Genomic DNA, 23,945 nt, shown 5'->3' on the forward strand with positions numbered 1-23,945 from the left:
TAAAAGGGAAGCTGGAGCCTCTCCCAACTGGCTGCTCACCTGTCAAGTCCCAGGGCGCAAGGAAGCAGACAACCATTGACACTCACATTGACACCAGTGGGAATTCATTCCACACAGGCAACAGGAAAGTCAGCTGTGTGTACCAGTCCTACCACCAAGAAAAAAAATCCCCAAATGAAAACCTATGAAAATATAAAATGAAAATGACACACAAAGTAATTTGGATAAAATGTGTCCAAAATTAAGTTTGAAGACATAGTTGAAGAGTTGAAGTTGAAGAAATAGTTTTCACCTTAATTTCTTTTTACAAACACCTTAGAGGTGATTCCATTTTCACATATCTAATTACAATAGGATTGCACAATATATACCATTTTTGGGCATGCTCCTCTGTGAGTGAGTGTGCATGATGGCCATCTGGATAAGTCGTGACGATTGCAGATAAAGGTGTCATTTTGTTCACAGTACCGGTAGATTGCGTGTTGGTCCAAAGTGCCCTTATGCTCCTCAGTGCTCAGTAATCACTGCCCTTGGTTCAAATCACCTCCCCACATTGTGATTTTTTTTTGGGGGGGGGGGGGGGGGGGGGCAGGAAATGCTCTCACTTGAAGTTTGAGATTTTTTTTTTTTTCCTCATTTAAAAAGCAAAGCAGTCATTTCCTCATTGATTCATGTGATTCACACCGAGTTGTTTCATAATCTTGTCAAGTTGTGTTAAGACATTTCTCCAAATCATGGCCAGGGGTCACCAACCTTGTTGAAACTTACAGCTACTTCCTGGTAATGAATGATGCCAAGGGTTACCGGTTAAACTGGAAATGAATGAATGAATGAATGAATGAATGAACGAATAAATAAAGAATTTTCCACTGCACTGTATTTCCAATATATTGCAGAGTACAATAGTATTTCCATAAGGTTTATCTTGGTTGCAGGGCCAAGGCCTACTAACTGATATGATCAGCCTTGCTACTGGTGGAAAAGGAACAAATTAACCTAGCACGGCCCGGTCAAACCTCCAGTTTCTCCAAACACCCTTGTTTGTCTGAATAAAGGACTAATGATGACAGTAATAGGAAAAGACCTTTCACTTAATAAAAAGTGACAACAATATAACCGTAATAGGGATATTATATTGAAGCTAATTGATGGAGACGGGCTGGCAGAACTGTGGTGGCTGAAAATGATGACATCACTCTGATAGGGACTCTTGCGAAAGACGCGATTGTGACAAGCGCTGGCAATAACCGCTGACAGTGTATCTCAGGCGTCACATCTTTCGCTGTGTGATAATGTCCTGAGCAGAGCTGGGCATTCCGTCTATGTGACGGACTGGTCCGTCTATCCGTCACTGACCCTGTATATGCAGCACCAGAGACTGGCTGTTATACAGTCTTTATGTAAAAACTGGTCAGAATATCTATAGTTTTCAGGATTAAAAAAAACAAAAACAAAAAAAAAACGGTCATATTTGTTAATACTGTCAGTATAAACCTGCCAGAACTTCATCAGTAAAATAATCTGTGAAAACAATCATCCATCTCTGGCCCCATCTTGTACCTGTAATTTGATTTTGAAGAAACAACCGCACCCGACCAAGAACAACCAATCAGCGACGGATGTGACTGACACATTTTTCAGAGCACACAATGCAAAATATGTTTGCAAGTTTTGGTTATTTCAACGGACAAATGTGTGGTAAAATCCTTTGACGTGTTCAAGCTAAGCGGCACATTGGCTGACTATAGAAACAGTACACGTCATCATAGGCCTACTTTTTTTCTCCTTTTTTTTATGCAGCCGTTGACCGGTCAGTTATTTTACACCAGTGACTGTGACAGCACTCAATCTTCATGGAAACATTAGCCAGAGTAACGTGTTAACTACTACACAAGAAGGACAGGTTTACAGTTGCACACTGTAGCACAAGTGAATGTGATTTATTGTATTTTTTTAGTGCCTGTTGAATACAGGGTGGGCCTTAAGTTTCCATTTGTATGCCTATGATAGCCACGATACCTCAGGCAGGGTTAGGGTTAACCCTATCCTGACTGTTTGAGATGTCCCCCTCCTCCAACACACCTGATTCAAATAATCAGCTCATCGGCAAACTTTGCCTGATCATGATCCTGCCACTCAGTTTTCCAACGCTCACCCTCAAAATCAATATACTTACATAATGTTCTGGTTTGGACTGGAGGGAAGATTCCAGTTGACCGTAACACGTGACGAGCTTTTGAATGCGGTGACCTACTGTATATTTTTCCTTATCGACTCTGCCTCTATACTGCCTACAAACTCTTCCCAGTAAGGACGTCTGTATGGATAGTGTGATATCAATACAGCGGTACCTCTACTTACGAACGTCTCTTCATACGAAATGTTCAAGTTACGAAACGCCTCAACAGGAAAACATCTAGTTACGAAAGAAATTTCAGGATACAAAAGGTAAAAGTATGGGGTGATACTCGCAGTATGGTCTGCTACTCGCAGCTCCAGAGTTTCCTGAACGCAACATACTCACAGCTGCTCTGCCATTGGCTATCACCTAGCATCTTCCTGGCATCCCATTGGCTAAGAGGGACCTCTGCCGTATGTCTCTATGTGTGTGGATAGATAGGTAAGTAGATAGATGGATGCAGCGTCCTCGTCATTCGCCCCTCGGGCCATGAGGTGTTCAGATTGTTTTACGTGAATTAGAAACGAGGAAACGTTTATCTCACTGGCGGATATGTTGCACTGCCAAAACAGCTGAGACTAACCCTAACCCTACCTGGACACAATCATAATTGGCCGCCAATGAAAACATGGCCGCCAATGAAAACAAAGGTCATATGCCTACCTGTTTGAACGGTTGGCAGCACAAAAAGGATTATTCCATCCATCCAGTTGGTATAGTGCTTGTGCTCGGGGTCACGGGTGAGTGGGAGCTTATCCCGGACGACTTTGGGCAAGGGGCGGGGTACACCTGACAACCAGTCACAGTCACATTCACACCAATGGCCGATTAAGCTAACACGCTACGGCTACGGAATGTGGGAGGAAGCGGAGAGAAAACCCACACTAGCGCCGAGAGAACTTGCAAATGCCTCACGGGAAAGCCGGAGTGCATATTCAAATGCTAAATGTCAGAACTGAGAAGCAGGCATGCTAACCACTTGGCCACTGCGCCGCCCATAAGGATTATTATGAGACAAATTGATTTCAAAAACACATGCACTCCAATATAAAATACTCATTTTAAATAAAGAACATTCAGAGTAATCTGGTATTTGTACTGTATTCCACTTTGTCAATTGTTTTTAGGGTATGTGAGGACTATATCACCTTGAATAGCGAAACGATGGTCTAAATATTAGAGATCGTACACTTCACTATAAAACTTGAGTGGGGTGAAAGTCATTCTGGTTTCCTGCCATATTAACCTGTCTGACACTGCACTACAGTAAGCTGATTAAGTTACGGCAAGTGTCCTATTTTAAATGCACGGTGTGCTTCTAAGCAGAAAGGGCAATTTAACAACTCTGACCTTACATAATCCTGATTTACCCTGATACCCAGTCTATTTACCATAAATTGTATATTTAGGATGTGTTTATTGGTAAAACATGCACTGTCATTTTAAGGTAATGGGATTAGTTTAGCCTAAAGTTTGGTTATTCAGGAAGTTACAATGAATCATTTTTCTGTTTCTCTAAATGGCACTTGTTCACTGCTTGATCACAAGATACCAATAAGGAGGAAGTAACCAGATCTTTACATGAAGGAACATTTCCCCAAACCCACTGAGGAAAGTTACTCATCGGTGTAAAAGTTGACGCAAAAGCATGCACACTGTGGTTACAACAGTTAACAGTTTCAACATTTGAAATCAATCAGAAGAATTGTGTTTGAAAGTTGGTATTATCATTTTGTTGCCTTTTTCTAGTACCTTGAGTAACCTCAAAGTTCATACCAAATTGAAAATATACAGTTTATTTATGAATCCATACAACACAATGCATTTACAATACGTTCCCGGCATACCCAAAACGTATTAAACTGCAAGGTTAAAACAGTGACATCTTGAGGCCATTCTCAAGTCTGCAAGAAGCGAACAAGACTATTGCCTGGAGTGCCTTGAACGAAGCAGAGTCACATTAGAACAGACAACAACAAACCATTAAGAATCCAGCATAGCTCTGAGTCATCACGTCTCCTCCCCCATCATAGTTAAACCACTGTTTTGTTGTTTTTACGTTTTACAATAACAACTTCGTTTTGTACTTATGTGTCATTTATGAGTGTTTTCGTGCTTTTGTAGATTTTTAACAGTGGTTCACTTTTTTAACACTTGGTTGATGGTTAGGAATAGTACAAGGACACTTAAATGGCCTGAATAGTTAATAAAAATTTTATGTGGGAATTTGCCCCTGGAACTGGATTATTTATAATTCTATTACTTCCTTTGGAATAATAAAAAAATGACTGGTGTCTGCTGTGTGTGTGTAGTTGATGCACATTTTACAAGTGTTAGAAAGACCAGAGAGGTGCTGCTTGCTGACTGGTTGTAAATCGCGGTAGAATTCAGATTCGGGAAAAAAAAAATTTGTACCCATGGATTAACACCATCAGTGATTTAAAGACGAAGTCAACCCCAGCATATTTTTTTCTCCAAGAAAATGTTCTATACAGGCCCACTAGTTGAAACAAGGCAATATGATTAATATGAAACATGAGCAGCAAAATGCACCCGTTTTTAGCCATCTCAGTGGGCGGCCATTTTGTCATTCCACCTGTTTTATGAAGCTGAGCCGTGATTGGTCGTTATCTGAGCCCTAAATAAATAAATATCCTTATCCTAACAAGGCTCACGTGGGTGAATACATGCAGTAAATAAATAAAAAGAATGGAGGGTGTGGTGGAATCTATACATTCAGGATTGTTTACATTATTGCTCCGATACGTACGAAAGTATGAACTCATGAAAAAACACATCATGCATCTACATCTTTTTCCTTATGTATTTTTTTCTAATTTTGATGACACAACAAAACACACCAACAAAAACATTACCCACTTGGTGCAAAAAAAAAAAAAAAAGGCATTCAAGATAAGGCTTTGCTGACGAGATGTTTCTTCAACTTCATTTATGAGGCACAATGGATGGAGAGATGTAGGACAAGCAGAGAGAGAAATTGAAGAAGACAAAGTCCCCAGGAGATAATAAGAGAGTAAAGGTCGGCCTGTGAACGACTGGTGTGCTGCAGAAGAGGGAAGAATTACCCCTGCTGCACTCTGGTGGCCCGCCCGCTGCTCCCTGGCCTCCATCGAGGGCTGCTTGGTCAGACGTCCCACTGTCTCGCATACAACTCTGAATACTGCGCCGGGAGGGAAACAGACATGGAAACAAGCAGTAAAATATCCCTGACAGACACTGGAGATGAAAATAAAGCATGAGAGAAACACGTCACAGTCCTTGAATTCAGACATGATTTCTGCTAGGAAAACATCCTACTTTCTTATTTATGTTTTATTCACAACTGCTTCTTCCAGTTACCCTTCAAAGCTCATTTTACACGTGCGCACGCAGGCGCGCTCATGCATGCTGTATGTTCACGTTCACAAACTTGTGTGCCCGCTGCAAGTATTCTTTGAGTTTAATTGCCAAGCATTTGAGCGTGGACATTTGGGCTATATGTTCCATTGGATTTTTTAGCTTTAGCTGACCAGAGTGTAGCCTGAAGCAGAGGTGGTTACCTGCAAGCAAACCTTGAGTCATCAAGACAAGAGGACATGCATGCACTTGCAACACGTGGAAGACAAACACCCATGTACCCTCACGCATGCCCTCACACATACACACGCACCATGCCTTAGCAATAATAAAGAGGTGATGTCCCCCCCCCCCCCCCCCCCCCCCCCCGTTGTCCGATCTCATGTTCCTCACAGAACCACTGGGGCGAAACGGAGCTCAGCAACTGGTGGACACACCAAGCTTCGAGGATGGCCACACCTTGGATATAATGTGACAGTTGAGGAATTTGCTGCAGGCTAGCCACAAATGCTTGCAGCCTGATTTTAAATTCCATACGTCATTGGAAAATGGTCCGTTTGAGATAGATGAGTTGATGACAATTGCTTAGGACATGATTTGTTTTCTCTTTTTTTTTTTTTTTTTTTTTTCACATATTCAAATTCCTGTTCAACGTTTCAAGTTATGGTGGAACTATAAGTCAACACACAATCTGTTCGGGGAGTCCAGCTTTTGAAGATATTTTTCTTCTTTTAATGTCAACGTTGGGCTACTTCGCAGAGGTGGGAGTAAGTCACATACCGTACGTGCAAGTCACAAGGTAAGTCTCAATTCGTAACCTTCACGTCTCAAGCGAGTCCCAAGTCGCTGTGTGTGTGTGTGTGTGTGTGTTGGGGGGGGGGGGGGGGGGGGACAAGCAAGTCATAAAACGAGTCATAAAATCTTGCTCATGTTAGTGATACTACTACTACTAATAATGATAATAATAATAATAAGTAACACACACACAGTCCTGTTTGACTTTCAAAAGGCTTTCAAAAGTTGAACTCTCTTCTCTGTCGCCCCTATATTGGTGACTATGTGAACTAGGTCCAGTTTGACTCAGCAGATTTCTAAATGTATCCTACCCATGTGCTAAGTTCTAATTTTAAACGAGGTGCTAAATATACAGACAGTTTCCAAGCCAAAAGCTGAGATAGCTGCATCATCGTGACTGTCAGTGTGACGTCTGAGGAAGTTGACGCATGGAACATTCCAGGAAGAAACCTGGTCAATGCTGCCATCTTCTGGACACTGCTGGAGTCGAGGTGGACGCCATGGAAACATCCGATAACATGCTTGAAGATTTGGATGTGCAAGTAGGACGTGTGACCTGGATCTTAAATAAAAAATATACGACCACTACTATCTAGAATTGACGAAAAAAAAAGTTAAAGGAGACCGGTGAGATTCAGGCATGTTCAAATGATCACAGATATAAAAGGTCACAGAGTAATAATGCAATTAGAGCACTACAGTAGTGTTGTTACGGCAACAGTAACACTTTCATTTAGTCATTCAGTTATGAGGTCAGAACTGTTTGTATTATGCAATGCAGTTCTGCATCACTCAGAATTACAACCACAATAATAAACATGGTTAAACTAACAACAGAGACATATTTTCTCTCGACTTCTTTTATTGTTGGAATAAAACAAAATATTCCCACGCATTCTCTATACCATAAATCAACCTTTATTAAGCCAAGGCAAACATTTGGTAAATCACCCGGTATACCACTAAACAAAGTCACAAATACTGACGTTACGATGTCATCTCCATTTAGGCACAAATTCCTCTCGCTGTGAAATATAGATCTGTTTAGTCGAACGCAAAACTATTATTCTGGCGTATGAATGGCAACAGGTGGATAGTGGATACAGAGACTAATTGTACCTTCTGCCAGCTAGCATTTGAACAAAGACTAACGAATGAACAATGACACTGTATTCGTGGAGCACTTTTTTAAAATCAGACTTCAAACACAACAGTTTAAAACAAAGTGCAGAGTCTCATGCTGTGGTGAAAGCCAAGGAATAAAATCAGGTTGTTAAGTGGTCATTAAAGCAAAATTGGAACATTTCCCGTGGCACAGCGGTTGCGAATCGCTGCGGTAAAGTAATCAGGACATTGGCCAGATTTCCCCGGGTAAGGTTTCTTTGGGTTATGTTTTGACACGTTCACTTTATATTTGTGAAGTTTATCATCCGTGTCAATAAATTACTAAATTAAACAACAAATATATTATTAGTACAATATATAATTAGTCTACCACCCAATATCAGGACTCGGCCATTTCTGCCCTAAATTAACAACTTTAGAAGTTTTTTGGGTCTGTTTTTTGATACGTGGTTTGAGAAATTTAAGAGGAGTATATAGTAATATCTATAAATACTGCTTTTTTTCCCCATATAGGTATATATTTTTAAAGGTATGTTTTTTTTTTTTAAGTGAAAAAGACTGCAGGCTGAGTTATAAATGGACTGTCCAAGAGTCGCATGCGTCTTGCACTCCTCATTTGTCACCTGATAGCCTTCCCTATCTCTGCATAAAGTGAAGCACTGGGTGTCTTCCTCTTTTGCTGTCCCTAGAATTATCTCCGGTGTTATTTAAGATATAAACAACCAAAATAGCCAAGAATTCCTCTATTGTAAACATCACCGGCGTAGTGCATATGCCTCAAAGGGTTTGGCAGAGCCAACCAGTCAAACATATTCTTACTTGTTGCGATAATCCAAAGCAGATATAGTAAGAGCGTGACTGTTTTTAGAAGTATAAAAACACCACCTTCTCATATTTATGTGCAACCAGTACAACTGGGCTGAAAAAAAAAAAAAAAAAAAAGATTTTGGAGAGTGGCAAATATAACCCATGAAAATCATGTAAAACTTACCTGCTTACTTTAGGCAGTAAAGAAATTATCAAATAATTTCTAATTGAGTCAGCCAAGTCCCAATTGAAGGCTCAGATGCCAAATGCGTGGCCTGCCACAGATGGAGTAGCACTTTTAAGCATGTGGGGGGTGGGGTCCAGTCAGCTGGTCATAACGAATAACATAAAAAGCGTTTCTGCAACTGTCCTCATTGACTGTCGTGAATGAAACGGCGCTGCAACAGCACACCGAAAAAGCTTTGGCAAAAAATACCTTTGGTTAGCGTACGCACAGCAAATTCCATTCTAACATCGGTTGCATTTTGTAGTTCATGTACCCCGCATGACATCTCATTTGTGAATGTGAGTGAAGTTGGTCATTATGCAAGTGGACATTGTGTCTGCCGGCACTGTGTGTGTGTGTACTGTCGTGTTCCAGCTGTCTGAGTGGATAATGCTCAATGGGTACACGCAATCTCGACATGAAATGGCCATGGGGACTGCGCTATAATTGAGCGTCTTTTGTGAGAAGGAGGAGGAAAGAGCAAGTGCATTCGAGAACAGCAACAATGCGAGCGTGCAAATGTGCCATCCACCTGTTTTGAAAACGCCATCACAGAGATCAACTGTAAATACACGTGAAGTGGTAAACATGTATCATTCAGAACCACTTTGTAGAAGAAGCATAAAAGGTGTCGTCAACAATACGGCACAACAAAAATGATTACGTTTTGAATTCAGTGGATGGGGGAGGCTAGGCTGCTGAGAATTTCAAACGTCGTGTATTAAATAATTTGTTGATGAAACCAACAGAGCTTGTTCATGAAATTCTACGACACTACCAACGTTTCCGACTATCCATCCAACAATTTCCTACCGTTTACCTTGTTCATGGTTAAAGCTGAGCTGGATTCCAGCACTTTCGGCAAAAGGCGGAGTTTACATTGGATTGTTCACCAGTCAGTCATTGGGCCGATAGAGACAACCAGGGGCGGAGCCATGGGTGGGCCTGGGTGTGCACAGGCCCACCCAGATTGACAGACTGCCCACCCAGTGAGATTCATGGGAAAAAAAAAAAAAAATATATATATATATATATTTAATTTTTTTAGTAAATTATTAAATTCTTTTTTAAATTTGTTTTGTTGTGTTGTTTTTATTTTATTCAATATTAAGAATGTCATAATTGTGGTTGACTAAAGAAGATCTGAACTTCATATTCGGTTTGTCGCTTGACTATACGATGCGTCGCGACAGGATGATTGTGCTCTTTGAGAGAAATATTCATTTTCCCAGGCCCACCCATTAGCCACATTCTGGCTCCGCCCCTGGAGACAACTATCCATTCACACTCACATTGAATCTTCTTGTAAACTAATATGCATGTTTTTGGGAATGGGACAGGAAGCCAGAGTAACCAGAAAAAAAAATGCCAATTCCATACAGGGTGAGCTAAGAGACACAGCCACATGCTTCCTATCAATGTTCCGCACATTTTATCAGTAAATGTCAAAAAATAATCCTTTGGATGTCAAACATAGGGCAATATAATTTAAAGCTCAGTTTTAAGTGAAGTGCATTTGAGTTGGTGCAGTGTCAACTACAAAAGGTAACCAAGGTAGCTGCAATGTTAGCATAACAACTCTGCTGATTTTACTGCGGAAAATCACTTACTTGCATCAAGTGCAGCTTTAATAAGGGCTTTCGAAGTGACAAATCAGTCAACGGGGCCTTTTTGGGAAGTCAAATCGCTACATCTTTCGCCCACCTTTCCTTAACCTTTGTGGTAAACGTCATTGGGTCAAGGCGAGAAGAAAAAAGGAAAGTTACTAAAGCAAAAATGTGAAGAAGCCATATGAGTGCGACAGCAGCATTTACACATCGCCGCTCACAGTAATACATTACAGTCCGTGGACTGGTACAACAGCATTTTGTTTGTTTGTTGCATCGCTTTGCATCATGTGTGCTAACATTTTAGATGACGCATTCACTTTAAAGAAGAAAGTCACCCCAAAAATGTTCTTTATAATAATATGTTCTATGCACCTCCACTAGTCTAAACACGGCATTCTGATTAATAATGCATTTGTGGAATATGAGTGAAAGTGAAAGTCAACCCAAACATATATGTTTTTAAGAATGTGCTCTATACAGAGCTCACTAGTGGAAACATGGCATTCTGATTATTATTGAGTTTGTGGAATAAGAGTTAATCCACCTGTTTTTAGCCATCTCAGGAGGCGGCCATTTTGTCACTTCTATCAACTGAAAACGACCAATCATGGCTCAGCGTCAGAAAACAGGTGAGCTGTGATCGTTGCCTGAACCTTGAGCAACTATGATGACATTTTCAGTCGACAGAAGTGACAAAATGGCCGCCCCCTGAGATGGCTAAAAACAGGTGGATTTTCCTGCTTCATTCATATTCCACAAACCCAATATTAATCAGAATGCCTTTTTTAAACTAGTTGGCCTGCATAGAACTTATTGTTGAGAAAAAAATAAGTTTGAGTTGACTTCTACTTTAGCAGCAAAATCCACCCAAAATGGCAGCAAGTGACAAAATGGCCGCCTCCTGAGATAAAAACAGGTGGATTTTGCTGCTTATTTCATATTCCACAAACACAACATTAATCAAGTTTTGACTAGCGGGGCTGCAAAAGAGATATTATTGCAAAGACAATATTTGGGTTGACTTCTTCTTCTTTAAACAGGCAATATATAAGAAGACTTGAGTTTTTCATCAAAACAAACTATATACACAAACACTAAAGCAAAACTTTACTGTTTTTAGCACACTTCAACAATGTTATTATAGCTCCATCCATCGCTTTTCTACTGCTAATCCTGTTCAGCGGTTGTGAGGTGAAGGAAAGGCAGACTACTAACGTGAACCTGACTGGGAATTGATCCCACACAATCTGCATGAAAGTCAGCCATGTAAACCACCACACTAGCTGGGCTCCATTGTCTTGTTTTGGAAACAGCAAAAGCACATCAGTGTCATTTTCTATTGATTTCCTTCACCTTGTGTAGGACCTCTGCCAGTTGTAAATGGCATGGATATTGTGGGAGCACGCTGGTACTCGTTTACATGTACTGACGCTGCGGTGTCGGAAGACTCTCCCTCCTGTGCCTCCCCCCAGACCCCTCCTCCTTGCAGCGAGCTGTTTCGTCCTCTCCTCGGCGGCAAAGAAGTCTGTGGTCGCTCTGAAGAATTCCAAAAGAGCTCGGTGGCTCCAGTTGGTTGTCACACTGTTTGTTGCCGCCGCGGGGTCAGCTAGGCCAGAGCAACGTCCTTCGCACTGGGTGGAGAAACCACAGTGGCCGCCTCGCTCTGTTAGGAGGAGGAAAAAATGCGGGTTGCTCTCAAAAAGCTCCCAGGGTACTGTGGCCTGGGTATTTCCACGGACAGGATCGTCCTGAGCGCATACACTCAGGACTGGGATGGCCACCTCATCCACATCTCTTAAGGGTTCATTACGCTCCCAGTAAGCTTCCCAGGAAGCAGATGCGCCGCCGCTGGTCCCAGTTGGTGCCGCCGATGCACGGCCAACCTGATCACTTTGACAGAACAGAACTTCCTCCAGGCTACGTAGGGAACCGGTTGAAAAGAGGGTGTCCGTATGTATGGTGGGACTCAACACCGTCCTATATCTAAGCACGGCACATCCAAAGACACAGAAGAAGAGAAACAACATAAGAAAGGGCCTCAATAGCATGTCTCTCAAATTGCTAACAGCCAGTGATTGGAGAAGCGATTCTCTTGTCACGCTGTCTCTCAGAAATCAATCAGTTGTCTCTCAGAATCAATCAGTTGCCTCGGTAACTTAACTATTTCTAAATTGTTTGTGCTTTGCTGTGCAGTGGTTGGTCAATATAGTTATAGTATATATGTTTGAGAAGCAGAGTTTGATTATTTTGTCTTCATACACCACCACAGTAGGTTGGCGCTGTATATTTATCAACTAATCTCGTTGCTCAGTGCATATGACAATTTCACCACTTTATTTAGTTTAGTTATTGCTGTGGTTTAAAAAAAAAAAAAAAACCCCGCAAACTTCAACATTACATTAGAATTTTCTGTCTCATTTAATCCGTACTGCTGTCAACACAAGACCATCTAATATTCCGCATGCCCTCTGCATTATTGATTTTTGCCTGACACATCATTATATTAACTTCCCACAAGCAGATTTGTATTGGGATTTGTGTTCTGAAAAACAAAAACAGGGTTTGTTACAACACACAAAAATAATCAATGTCATACACACTGTGAAGAAAACACAGTTTTCTGTGTAAATGCTTGACTATTCGTTACTTTTCATCTGAGAACAGGTTTAGGACCTCAGCCAAGTAAGAAATGTACAAACTATGGAACTGCTTTTCAATGACTGGCTGGCTGGCTAGATGGCTAGCTGGATAGCTGGCTAGCTAGCTAGATCCAGCTAGCTAGCCAGCTATCCAGCTAGCCACCTAGCTAGCTAGCTAGATCCAGCTAGCTAGATATATAAATATATATATATAACAGGCTACTGTATATACAGATTCCAAATAATCAATCTGGAACAACAGTCGAAACACCACAACACACTCCCTCTTCATACCTGCTGAGGCACATTTTCTGGTACAGCACCAAGGCCCATTGCACGGGCCAGCAGAGGCCATTCTCAAACCAGCTCTGGCAGCGAAAGACGGGCGACAGGCAGACGGCCGCCGTCACGTAGCTGGATGAGCCACACTCCCCCAGGTATGAGAGGAGGAGGCCGGAGCCTGTGCTCTCACTCACTGCATACAGTTTGCCGGCGGGCTGCCGGTAGCGGATGTAGCGCACGGCCTCTCGCAGGTCTGCGGGGTCTCCAAACTGCTGCAGTTTGACAGTGGTGAGCGGCGTGCCGTTGTGGCTGCGGCGGTTGAAGACTGCGGGGAGGTATCCATGGCAAAGGGCTGTTTGACACAACTGTGGGAGGTAGTACACAGAGACAGAAATGTGTCTGTTATCTCCACAGGTTACAGGGATGTATGATGGAAACTTCACAAGAACATAAACAGCATACACTGCAACGACAAACAAATGGGGAACAATCCGCATGTGTGATTAGCCTGTGGTGCCGGTTGTAGTTGCTGAATATTGTTGGCAGGTGGCTGCGGCACTGACCAGGAATTGAACCCACAGCATCTGCTACGCTACACTACCAGTGGAGGTTGTCCGTGAATGTCAATGAACAACAAAAAAAAGCTTTCACAACTGAGTTTCACTGTATCCAAATATGTTTTCTATTAGAGCAGGGTGTAAAATGAATTTTTGCCGCGGGCCACATCACAATTATGGTGTCCCTCGGAGGGCCGTTACAACTGTCAACCCATTGAAATGCATCTCCTTATAATATAAGGCGATACATTTAAAAAACATGTTTTTGGATGATAATATAAGGCTTAGCCTATATTATAAAAAATAAAAAATAAATCACGGATAACTAGTTTTGGAATCAGAAGCCAGTAAGTAGTTTGTGCAACTATTTGTCAATTTATTTCAAAGGAGGGATTGGTAACAAATATTTGCAAAATGTCATATTTAGGCGGCACGGTGGTCGACTGGTTAGCACGTCCGCCTCACAGTTCAGAGGTCGTGGGTTCGATCCCGGCTCCGGCCTCCCTGTGTGGAGTTTGCATGTTCTCCCCGTGCCTGCGTGGGTTTTCTCCGGGCACTCCGGTTTCCTCCCACATTCCAAAAACATGCATGGTAAGTTGATTGGATACTCTAAATTGCCCCTAGGTGTGATTGTGAGTGCGGATGTTTGTCTCTGTGTGCCCTGCGATTGGCTGGCAACCAGTCCAGGGTGTCCCCCGCCTACTGCCCAAAGACAGCTGGGATAGGCTCCAGCACGCCCCGCGACCCTTGTGAGGATAAGCGGTACAGATAATGGATGGATGGATGGATATCATATTTAGTGATAGTGAAGACAATTTGAATAAAAAACCTGTCAAGTCAACACACATGATTTGACTTCACGGGCCACATAAAATGATGTCGTGGGCCGGATCCGGCCCCCGGGCCTTGAGTTGGACGCCTGGGTATTACAGTATATTCCCTCGGTTCATTTAAAAAGGAATGGATGAAAAGCTGGCAACGATAAAAGTTCATCATGATTAAGTGTTGCTGCCGTAAAATGTTAAATATATCAGCAAATGTTGACTTTCATCACCTTTAATTGGCCATACAAGCCAAATAAGAAAGGTCATCTGGAGCTTATCAGGAGCCAGGATGTTGCCAATTGACAATTGGCTTTAAACTTGACAATGGACAGACGTGAAGGTCGACCTCGACATTGTTATCACGCAACACACAGAAATGTTGTCATTGCAAGCATTCGCTCGAAGAGTACAATCGTGCAGACGTGGAGTATCTTTGGATATTGGAATCAAACAAGTGAGTACAATAAGCTATGCAAAACAACTACAATGACAAAAGGTGAACATTTGATTCCTTAGTACGAAAGCAGCACTTCCTGCAAATAAACCTAAGTAGTTTTTGTTTTTCATATTTAAATCACATATTGCAAAACCCCAGTAAATATAGAAAGACTTTGCAGCATTCACGCCCAAAAAAAAATAGCAGAGAGAGGAATAAAAGCAAAGACAAATCCATGACTATTCAATATGTACCGTAGTCAGTGCAATTCTCAGTTTTGAATTGTTGCTCCGCCATGAACAAAAAGCAAATTTGATACATTAAGTTCAATAAGATTTTACTGACTGCCTTTAAACATTTCATATAAAACTATAACAGAGAGCTAGGACTCCAAATAGAGGAGGCTCAAAGTGACGTCTCTGTGAAATGGCATTGCTCTACTTCATTTCTCAGGTAAGAGACGGTACATTTAGTGGATGTAGCAAAAGCAAGATTGCGCCGCTCACTTACAGGAACAAATGTCCACATAAATGAGAGAACACAGACATTGCCGCGGGAGTGCACACTCTTGGATGTCGAAGCTAAATTCAGTCTATGCTGACAGCAAACTGAGAGATCTAGATGAATTGCTCCAGTTTGTTTTAAGTATGCATCCATGTGTAGCTGCCCAGTGATCTATAGTTTCGCTTGCAGCTCCCTAATTAGCTCTTCTGTCTGCTTTAAAGATGAAGTCAACTCAAACATATTTTTTTCAAGAATATGTTCTATGCAAGCCCACTAGTTGAAACGAGGCATTCTGATAAATACTGCGTCTGTGGAATAAAAGTTAACCCACCCGTTTTTAGCCATCTCTGGGGGCGGCCATTTTGTCACTTCTGTCGACTGAAAATGACATACCAACTGCTCAGGGCTCAGGTAACGACCAATCACGGATTACCTGTTTTCTGAAGCTGAGCCGTGATCGGTCGTTACCTGAGCAACTGTGATGTCATTTTTAGTCAACAGAAGTGACAAAATGGCCGCCCCCTGAGATGGCTAAAAACGTGTGGATTAACTCTTATTCCACAAACGCAATATTTATCAGAATGCCTTGTTTCAACTAGTGGGCCTGCATAGAACATATTCTTGAAAAAATATGTTTGGGTTGACTTACCCTTTAATGAATACATTCCTGGTAAATGTAAGTGTGAATGTTGTTTGTGTCCGTGAACCCGACCAGGGTGCACCCCTTCTTTCAGATGGATTAATCACATTTAACAAATTTAGAGGCTATACTGCCAATCAAATCTAGAAGGACTTTGGATCTGTTGGAAAGTTGATCACCTAATATTACGACTGATTGATTTTGGATGAGAAATGTTGAAGCCTTGCTGGAGGTCAGTTCAAATGAGTCTTTGGTATTTGAATTGTTATATGAAATGCAGTTTTGGCAATAATTAACTGTCAATAGTTTTGAAATTGAAATTGTCGGTAATATTTGTTTGGTACTTGCTACTGGCTCTGCATCAGTGCTCTGATTGTTCAAGTCTGAGCTTGCGTCGACAAACCAAAATGATGACGGGCAGCTTTTCCAGTGGTTTGCAGTCAGAACTGCTTGACTGGCAGCTCAGTGATAAATTCCTTCAGTGAGGACGCCAAGATTGTAGATGTGCTTCTCTAAGAAAACATTAGCAGATTAAACTTTACTATAATGTATCCCACTCAAAATTAAAAACAAGTAAAGATTTTCTTGTTTTGGCGAATGATGAGTATTTTGAACATATCCAAAAACATGTAATATACAGTAATGCTTACCCAAAATGACATGCACATAATGTAGATCAGGCAAAAAAAAAAAAAAGATCTCTGCACCATAACTTACTCACTGCCATTGACGTATTTATTTGTCTTTTCACAGTCCAGCCATTCAATCCAAGTAACTTGTTTTTTTTCACATTTTTTCAAGTGTTAGGGTAAAGAGGGTCTGAAAATGTCTGGCAGTGAATGAGTTAATATAATATAACCACATTCAACATTTTTTTTCCCATTCTTCATATGAGTTTAATAGCATTTTCTTTAAAAAAAAAAAAAAATGTTTTTATTACTACCTCAAACATGTGACTGAAATAATGCTTGCCGTTTTATTTTGTTGGGTGTGATTTTCGTTGTTTGAACTGCTACCAAATACCCTTTCTTGTGTATATCCCTTGATGTGCCATATCCTCGAAAAATGACAAGCAAACTGTCAGATTACAATAGACATGCTACATAAAATGAGCAAAACACAGCAATGCCCGGAGTCTTCTTTCTACATGATTTCCAGAATTTTTCACTCCTGCGTCTTTGTTTTAATCCAGTTGCTACTGTGACTTGTTTTTTCTCCGTAATGCACTTACTGGATACTTCATCACCTGTACTATATAAAGCTGTTCAATTAAATTAAACTCTCAGCAATCTGTCATACTTCCACAGTGTGGTTAGGATCTGATGTACTGTACATATTCTTACCAGATACTTTATTGTGTACAGATGTATCGATAATAAGACTCAATATGAGAGCCATTTCCAAAAATATTCAATGATGATAATGCTAATATTAGCAATACCGTTTAGCTCTCCGTGGGCATCAATGAAAACTCAGCATTGACATATTTTCAAATGTTGAATATTTGTTACATTTATTGCATTGGATGTCATTACATTGCCCAGTTGTGCCTAATAATGTCATTCCCAATGGCAGTATATTACAAAGAGGTGTCCTTCCCAACACAATCTTTAAGTGTTCAATAGCAAGTGCAACACACTTTTCGCAGTTTTAACTTATTTTCTTATCAGATTTATTGTGACGATTACTGACAGGTCACAATATAAAAACCCTCTTGTGACATTCTTTTGAGGGGAACATAGAAAATCTAAATCAATGTAAAATAAAAACACAACTAATGCGATTGCAACTTTTATGGGGTGTATTCAATTTTGCTGCTCTCATTTTACTACAAAAGATAACCAAAATTTATTATGAGCATGATGCATGAAGGTTAATCTAACACAGCAAAAGACACAAACTCGGTTCTCGCTATGCAACATAATTTTCTCTGCAGGGATCTAAAATCCGATTACATTTTTTTTACTGTATGCATCTGCATTCCCACCAAAACATGAGGCCCAGCAGCAGAGTCAACTGGCAATCAATCTGGATTAAATATTCTGCTTTTTGAATATAATGAAAATGAGTGTTGACTGACACAATCACAGTGTAATTCATCTAGCAATAAAGTTGATTATTGTGGCTGTAGTTGTAACTGCACTGCATCACACGTTGGTGTTTGACCTATTTCTGTCACATCATTTAGCACCACGAGAGGGTCAAAATATCAAAACGGTTCTCGAAATAATACTGCAGTGCAGACTACAATCATTTTAACGCACTGTACGTACAATACACCCACTGCATTGGCTGCCGTTCGACTGCGCAGGTGTACTTCATGTCAAGTCCACCCAAGTAGCATCATCTCAACTTTACCTGCAACACATTCCGGGTGATCTTGCCGAACGAATTGGGGATGATGAGAAGAACCGGGCTGGTGGAGTGGCTGGAAGTCCTGCGCCTCTTCTGGTAGGAAGGAAAAGCCCAGTCCAACGCCACCAGTCCATCATCGCTCAGCTGCAGGTTGTCCCGCACAAAGTGGACCGGGCTGCCGTACGAGCAGCACGCCTCGAACAAGCTCTGCAGAACGGCGCTGGCACGCCACGTCCAGCCGAACCACGGCGAGTAGTTGGTGAAAGCGGTGCAGTTTTTCAAGAGATAGTTGGCCAAGGCGGAAGGTTTGCAGATGAGCTCCACGGTGCAGTCGTCGTCTTTCCGTGGACCGTCCGGGAATTTCAGCGCAGTATTTGCACGCTTGCCGGTACCAGAAACTTTAGAGCTGGACCAGATGATTGCCCACAGAACCGCAGCGCACAGGACCACAAGCCATTCCAGCATGGTCACAAATGAGTCTGCAGCACAGGACACTTGTGGGCAATTAATAGTAATTTGTCCTAAACTGGCGTCCCACTACACGGCAAATAAGCGTGGCTGCTGTCCTGCGGTGTAATGCAGCCAGGCGCAAACAAGCAAAACACCGTTTGATTTCGCTCGTAAAGTACGTTCATCATGTCTCAGTAGAGACGTCTGTGCCCAAACAGAGACTCAAGCAAACAGCTGCCTGAGCGTGCAAAAAAAAAAAAAAATGTGTCTGCAAAAGCTGAATGGAAACGCCTCCCTTCTTGTCCAACCCCTCCCATCGTGAAGAGCAGGTTCAATAAGAGAAAAGTGGCTTTCAGAACATATTTCTGAATTCGTACACTGTTATGCGCCTAACCCTATTTCGTGAAAGTGACAAGCTATTGAAAGTTTTTACATTTTAAAAATGAATGATATTTTGAGTGCTGTAACTTTCATTGTCACTCTGAATTGATTTTAGAAATACACACACATTTGTTTGTATATGTAATACAGAGTAGTGATTCATTTGCCAAAAGTAAGGTGTAAAAAGCTCTTTTATTAATAATCCATCCGAGGTGGTGCGATTCTAGTTTTAGTTTATTTAGTTTTTGTCTTGTAGCTGACTTCTTCAGAGATGCTGTCAGTCATTTGTTTCGCCTTCAAACAGCCAAGTGGGATCAATGCCATTCTTATTGGGGCTTGAGACACAAAATCCAATCTAAAAGATTGTGCTGTGTTCAGAAAGTGACTGTGAGTCATATTACTTCCCGTTTCTCTCTATTATCCAGGAGGTAATTTACTTCCATTTAAATGAATTATTGCTTGATAAGGAATGAGAGTGAGTTCTTCATTTTTAAAATGATCATTATTGTTCCACGCTTAGTTCCACATGATTTTATTTGCTGTATGTGACAGCTTCAAGATGACGAGGTGTGCGGAAATAAATGGACTGTTGTGAACGGCCCAGTTTTAAGTAATGGCCTTGAAAATATAGGACACCGTTACAGTTTAATCATCGAAATGTAAATATATTAATTATACGCAGTTACCAAAAATGGACCACCTCCCTTTTGACATTTGTAGATTGTAACAGGTACCGATGTACCTCTTCTACCGCCAAAGCTTCAGGATACAGAAAAACAAAGGTTAAAGGAACTTTGACAAATTGAATCGAGGCAGAAGGAGCTAAAACAGTCTCTAAACTTTTATTTGAACTTCCTTAAGTTCACGTTGGTCTTTGGGAGGGGGCAATAAGCCTATAGCACATTGGATGGACTTCTGTCACTAACAGATTGGTCAATGATTTATCTGATGCAGGAAAAATGGGAGGAAGTGGTGATTTCACAGTCAATGACCCCAGATGACAAACACCCTGTTATTAAAATAGCATCAAATGAAAACCTTTCTAGATTAATTCTGTCGATGATTCTGATGGAATTTACACACCTCTGCTGTGACACTGCAAGTGAAAAAAAACACCTCGACACAACAGAGTGGAAAAACATAATGGATGCATTAATTATTCAGCAGTGTTTGGCAAAAAGAAATCTCATGGTCCTTTTTTTGACTGTAGCCAACTTTAATTTCATTTCAATTGCTTGAATGCACAAATTTGGCTGTCTGGAGTATCTGCCCACCCATCAAATGTGAACATACACAACCAAGTCATGTTTTTCCGAGCCGCTTGTTTCCGAAAATGTTTAACAAAGTCATTTGGCTCGACTCTTCTGTCAGAGTTGGGATGAATTCAATTAATACTGAGTGCAGACCCTGGCTGGTGATCCTCCATTTTTTTCCCTCATAATGATGACCGAATTACACGGAAACCTTATCATGTTGTGAGCTCACTGTGTTTGTTTGTTATGATGAACCGGCAGCCAAGAGTGACATCACACCCGGCCAACATTTTAAGTGAGGGCCAGGACCTTAAATGGAGTGTGTTGGGAATTGAACATGCAACATCTGCTGTTTTATTATCATTTAAAAAACATATAGCCATTCACATGCATAAAGAACCTAATGTATGTGTGTGTGTGTGGGGGGGGGGGGGTCACTTCATAACCAGCGGCTATCTTTGATCACACCTGTACCTGTAATCTCTTTTTTTATGGTGAATTTAGACACCCGATTTTGATCTCTGTTGTTGATCACTCCCCCACTAACCCATCGCCCCCCCCCCCCACCCCCCGTCACCATGGCACTGCCTCACAAGCTTTGAGCAAACAGGAAGTGTGCCGAGGCTTTTTACAAAATGCTGCAATTCATGTGAACAACATGTTTGCACATTTGCGGCTTTGAGTGGCTTCAGAGGTTAACGCAGCCTGAAAATCACAACATTGTTGTCACTCATGTGCTCCTCCATGTGTTTTTCCAGTCGATAAGGCAGGCAGTGACGTATTGCCAATGTATCCATGATCCAACAGATGTGTCCACTTATCAGGCTGAATGTTCACCACATCTTGAGAAGGACTTTATACTGTGGGATCATTTAACACACACTTGCTTCGCTACATGACTTTGTAACATTAATGTACTTTATCTCTGCTAATGTCGTCTAGATCATTGTTTAACAACCTTTTTGAAGAAGAAGTCAACCCAAACATTCTGTGGAATATGAGTTAAACAACAAAATCCAACAGCTTTTAGCCATCTCAAGGGCGGCCATTTTGTCAATTCTGTCGACTGAAAATGACATCGCACACCCTCAGGACTCAGACAACGACCAATCACGGCTCAGCTTCAGAAAACAGGTCAGCCGTGATTGGTTATTACCTGAGCCCTGAGCAACTGTGATGTCATTTTCGGTCAACAAAAGTGACAAAATGGCCCAGAGATGACTAAAAAGTGGTATATTTTGCTGCTTAACTCATGTTTCATATTCATCAGAATTCCTTGTTTCAACTAGTGGGCCTGCATACATATTCTTGAAAAAATGTGTTTGCGTTGACTTCCACTTTAAGCCATAGCCACCACCAAACCACAATGTCATAAAATGTATCCACAGTAAGGTGAAATAATGATCAAATTGCAGTTTAGGCACCAATTTAGTAGTCGGTGTAAAATCCGGGTCTGTTTCGCTGAATGTAAAGCTGACATGCAGCAGGAAGCCATGCATATTATTATTTTTTTGTATGAATGACAGCAGGTGGCTATACAGGTTTGTGAAACAACACAAAACACAAATCACTAGCATACATAGATGAATAAATTCATATTATTTGTGTCAATATTTTTTGTGAAAATGATTTGATTTCCAATGCTTTGATATGGGGATTAGGAACCACTGGTAGTCTTGTCTAGATAGCAAGCAGAATGAAGGACACCTATTAGAGAAAAGATAGTGATAGAGATAGATAGAGAAAAGAGCAACCACCTAGATAGATAGCTATCTAATAATTAGATATATGATAATTAGATAGCTATCTGTCAAGCCGGCTGCTCTTTTTTAAAGGTCAAAAGCAGCTAACGATGTCATGCTTGCACCCCTTGAACATTTCACCGTCAAACCACTTCCTCCATAGGCTCTTTCCTCCTGTGGGGTGCTTAAAATAATTGCATTTGAAATGTAAAACCCACAAGTGGAACTTTTATGTACTGTAGGTTAACAGTTTATAGTTGTCCAAACAATCAGTTTCATGTTCGCTTTGTTCTTGTACTTACTGACTTCCAAGCAGCATTTTTAGGCTTGAATCACGATTTGGCCAATGTGTCTATATATAAAAATGTCTAGACTGTGATGAAAGATGCTCAGAACAGAGCAGAAGTCAAAATAACAGTGGAAAAAAAAAATAATCCCCAAAGTCTTATCTTAATCAATTCCATCAGGAAAGCTAGCCTCTGATAAGGCATGCCGTGTGTAAAAATCAAGATGTGCTTCTGCAGAAGCAAAAAAAATAAAATAAAAACCACCTGAAAATACCGGTGACTAAATCAGGAAAAGTACAAGAAAGCAAGCAAGCAAGAAGCCTATTATAAAGTCATACAAATACTTTGTGAGGGTTTGTCACAGGAGGTTACATTTTGTAGAAACGAAAGGAAGAGAAAATACGCAGGAGAATTCAGGCTATAGTGAGTGCAGCAGCCTCCCCTGCTATTTCGGTTAGACTTCTCAAAAGAAACATCCGGATGTCACACCCCATGTCATCATCAGTCTTATCAACCATGATGTGTAAATGTTTTCGGGTGGAAAAAGAACTGGGTCACAAAGAGCCACGTAAGATAATCTTAAGGGCACAGAAAGCACAAACAGCAAATGTCCCCTCAAATATCAACAAAAAGGTATGCAGGCATCCTTTTACAAGAGCACCGAGGCCTTTGTGGCGAAAGTGAAAGGCAAGTATTATATGCAAAAATAAAAGCTATTTAGACTAAAATGGCCTGCAGGGCGATTCACTATAATGCGACAGTAAAATGGCCGAAAAAGGGGCAGTAAGTTGGTCTTCACTGCCATACATACAGTATAGCATTTACAGATTCTTTAATTGAATCTCGTATTGCATCATCACCTGCAAAACGCATGCTCACACCTCAGTTGAAACATTAAAAGCCCACTACAAGTGCAATGTTCGTCAAATCTCTCTCAGCGTTTGTAAACACACAAAATCCAATTAACAGTCAGTTTATGCTGGGCTGCATCCAATTCCAAGTGAGTCTGTTGTGAAGCCAAGCTGCTTTGTTTCATAGTTTAATGGTCAGTCGGGTTGAGTTAGTTATGCGGGCTTTCCGAGGCTGCAGCGTGCGGTGGGCATGGTTTCGCATGCGTTTGCATGGGTGAGTGTGCACCGTTTTTGCGAGCGCTCACTGAATGTACAGTAAACAGCAGACGACTTGCCTGGAGGGGAGGCATGTGCAGGATCAAAAAATGCGAATATGTTGACATATATACAAGAACTCGCTCTGCAAAAGAAAGGAATTTCAGTTTTAAGTTCTTGTGGCACGACAAGTTAGGCTCGCTTTCAATGCAAATAGCATAAACGCGGCGGCTAATGATTTACAAGTGCCAAAAACAAAGTGGACACAAAGAAAGACGACGGGCCCGTGTATTGTTACTTCATCCGCAATATTGAGCTGCTTTTACTGAAGCATTTGTCATATCGGTCATCCGCCCATCAATTAAGAGTATCGCGTGAAAGCTGACTTAA

At 41.2% G+C, this 23,945-nt stretch overlaps 1 protein-coding gene across 2 annotated transcripts; it reads right to left on the bottom strand.

Annotated features, from left to right (window-relative positions):
• Positions 1-7,226: 7,226 nt before the first annotated feature.
• Positions 7,227-19,076, bottom strand: abhd15a (abhydrolase domain containing 15a). Of its 2 annotated transcripts, XR_015087543.1 has the most exons (4): positions 18,340-19,076; positions 13,033-13,385; positions 10,857-12,082; positions 7,227-10,643 (listed from the first exon to the last, which is right to left on the bottom strand). XR_015087543.1 is itself a non-coding variant. In XM_086036393.1 (3 exons), exons 1-3 carry the CDS (start codon positions 18,799-18,801, stop codon positions 11,449-11,451), a joined length of 1,449 nt encoding a protein of 482 aa, XP_085892519.1. In that variant the 5' UTR covers positions 18,802-19,076; the 3' UTR covers positions 7,227-11,448. The 2 variants fall into 2 exon arrangements, 1 of the variants encoding a protein (XP_085892519.1); XM_086036393.1 differs by having other exon boundaries at positions 7,227-12,082.
• Positions 19,077-23,945: the final 4,869 nt, after the last annotated feature.

This window comes from Filicampus tigris, chromosome 7 (assembly GCF_054856515.1).
Source record: "Filicampus tigris isolate MCC_2025a chromosome 7, RoL_Ftig_1.0, whole genome shotgun sequence".
Classification (NCBI taxonomy): domain Eukaryota; kingdom Metazoa; phylum Chordata; class Actinopteri; order Syngnathiformes; family Syngnathidae; genus Filicampus; species Filicampus tigris.